General features: G+C 44.4%; 1 protein-coding gene across 1 annotated transcript in view; it reads right to left on the bottom strand.

Annotated features, from left to right (window-relative positions):
• glra1 (glycine receptor, alpha 1) overlaps positions 1 to 2,932 on the bottom strand; it is an 83,583-nt gene that overhangs the window by 1,626 nt on the left and 79,025 nt on the right. Inside the window, 1 exon segment of the mRNA XM_068714067.1 lies at positions 348 to 505. Within this exon segment, the coding sequence (XP_068570168.1) occupies positions 348 to 505 (158 nt within the window).

The raw sequence follows: 2,932 nt of genomic DNA, 5'->3' as shown, positions 1-2,932 counted from the left end.
TTTACTACTTCTTCTCAAAGATCTTTTCTCCTCACATACGTTCTGTCTTTTATCTAATGCATCTAAACAGCTGAAGGACACAACGTTAACGGCAGATATGGAGGATCAGTAGAAAAGTTTGATTCATAAATCATCTTTAAGTCGTATAGTATTCTTTCAAAAGCACTAAAAGCTCATTTATAACGCCTCACTCTTCAGCTGATATCTCTGTCCAGGCACTGGGACACACACACACACACACACACACACACACACACACACACAAAACCAATCAGAACTGGTGGACAGGTAAAGAAAGAATGTGAATGTGAGTGTTGGACTGTGTCACATGTGACGGATGTATTCACCTTCATGTGTCGTCGCCTCCGTCTGAAGCGCAGCAGCTCCTTGTGTTGGCGGGCGATGAAGTTGACGGCGGCGTACTCCAGCAGGGCGGAGAACACGAACAGCAGACACACGGCCATCCAGATGTCAATGGCTTTAACGTAGGACACCTGTGGAGGAGGGGGGGAGGTGTCAGAGAAACAGGAAGTAGCATCATGCCGATGCCGAACGAAGGAAGTGAAGTCTTCAAGTTTCAAAAGTTTCCAGCTTCAGACTGTCCTGTATCGAGAGGACAGTTTTTTTGTTGCACTCAAGACACTGCATATAATATTTTACTCAAATCTTCAAATGAATAATTTGTGCTCTGATCATAAAAACGTATGCATCTTTTTAGTCCTAGATTAAATCAACTCATATTAGATCCAAGTTGTCCAAAGTGAGCGTGCTGAAAAATAAATGTATTTTGAGAATGAAACGCATATATTGAGCGTGGACAGTAGTCATTTTCTTATTAATACAATGCAATGAATACTAATTCAAGTGAATCTTTTATATCTATACTTCTGCATGGCTCTGCAGTCCCAACAAGGTTTTGAAGCCCCTTGAGTTTGGCATTTTCGGTCGTCGCCATCTTCTTTTTGTTCGACCAGAAGTGACCCGAGAGGATGGAGTTAAGTACAAACCGAACACTGAATTTCTAGGCGAACAAAATGTTCCTATTAACTTTTATGAAGTGAAAACACACCGTGAAAGGGTTAAAGTTGTAAGACGAAAACACGGACAACTACCAGACCGGATAACGCCGTGGTAGAGACCTGTCAATCAGCGTGTAGCCCCGCCCCTAAAGCATCCCCTGCTTTATGGTCTGTTTGACTCTAGATGTTCCATAATGTACTAAAATGAACATCATGCTGTATTGAAGAAGACTGTAAACTAGAGATTGAGACCATAAACTCATGTTTACAATGTTTACTGAGGGAATAAATCAAGAGAGAAGTAGAGTCATTTTAGACTAGACTTCTATACAACCAGAGAAGTCGCCCCCTGATGGTCATTAGAGAGAATGCAGCTTTTAAGGCATCTTAAGGCCTGGGGGTCGGAGTGGGAAACCTTGTGGTTGGAATGAGTTACTACCGGAACATATAAAGGTATACTAGCTGCATATAGCTTAAAGTAGACTGAACGGACTAAACAGACAGATGGAGAAAAAGCTACATTACAACGAATCAGCTCGTAAAACCAGTCGAGTGTCAGCAGCTTCAACGTACGAAGGGTGAAGCAAGATGGACAGTCTCAGGGGCTGTCCAGATAATAAGTGCTAAACGGAGTCTGGTTGGATCATTGTCTGATTGCTATCTGCCCGCCAAGTGTCATTATTCAAGTGCGTTCACCCCGGCCTGTCATAACAGCTCTGCGCCTCCGCACGTTATTACACGGCGCCGCCTCAGAGGGAGATCCCCGTTCTGACACACGGAGAGCAGAAAGCCCACAATCAGCCGTTTAAGATCCAATTAAACTCTGACTTCGGATCACTTCCACAAACACACAGCAGCGCTTATCGTCGCCGCTCAGCCTCCCTGTGATTCATGCCCCGTTCACGCCGAGTCTGATGCACAGTTATCTCGACTGCACAACTGACCCCCCCCCCCGTCAACTGGTTCACTTGGGTTGATGGTCGTCCAGGCAGAGAGAGAGAGGCAGAAGAACTGAAAGAGGATTCTTAGAGTACTCCATTTTCAGGACAGAATACAAATAACAGATTTTTAAAGGTATTTATCAACCCCTTCTTCTTCTAACAAAAACGTCTTTTTATTAAAAAACAATCTGAAAGGTGGTTGAAAGGCATTCTGGGAAAGTAACCCCCTGAGTGAAGTAAATGAAGCAGATGCAGGGAGAGTTGTCTCTAATCGTCATGTCTCTAATCAGTTTATTTCCTGGTGTCCATTTAGTTTTACTGCCAATTAAAGCTTGAGAACATGAAATGTCCAAAATCAGCTGAACGAAGCCTTTTCCTTGTTTTGGTCGTTAAATTCAGGTTTAGATTTAGCACTCAAAGATCTTCAAAGAAGAAAGCCGACAATGAATACTGTGTGTTAAAAGCAGCCGGTAGATCTTTGATTTTCGGAGTTTGGGGAGATAAAAATTTAAATTAGATGAACACAGTCAGTGACGGGAAATTGGGCATTGAATCATCAAACTATGAACTCTGAAGGTGGGCAGACTGGAAGCAGGCGAGCTGAGCTACAACGAACCGGACTCAAACAATCCTGGGTTGAGTTTGAGAGCCTCTGACGGACGAACTGACCGGCGGCGGCGTCCCTGAACGGCAGCTTAGGTGGCGTTACTGAACTCGCGCTTCACAGGACAATGTTCAGAGAAGAAGAACGCAGCGGAGGGCTGCAGCCGCCGGCGAGCCAGGGAGGGGGGGGGGGCTTTTATTTAGAAGGATGGCCGTTAGCCGTGCATCATATTCATCATACAGCCTCCATACTGTGCACAACATCCCATGTGTGTCACGCTACGCTCATCACATGTACACCTCCTATAGTGGGTACATCCTCTTCAGTTAACTAATCTCAGAAAGAGTCTATAAATTAGCCTTGATGGT

The sequence above is a fragment of the Cebidichthys violaceus genome, unplaced genomic scaffold (assembly GCF_023349555.1).
Source record: "Cebidichthys violaceus isolate CVI_PGR_0920_01 unplaced genomic scaffold, fCebVio1.0.p SCAF_2, whole genome shotgun sequence".
Taxonomy (NCBI): Eukaryota; Metazoa; Chordata; class Actinopteri; order Perciformes; family Stichaeidae; genus Cebidichthys; species Cebidichthys violaceus.
Note: the sequence above shows the minus strand (reverse complement) of the source record. Positions and strands in the feature narration are given on the sequence as shown.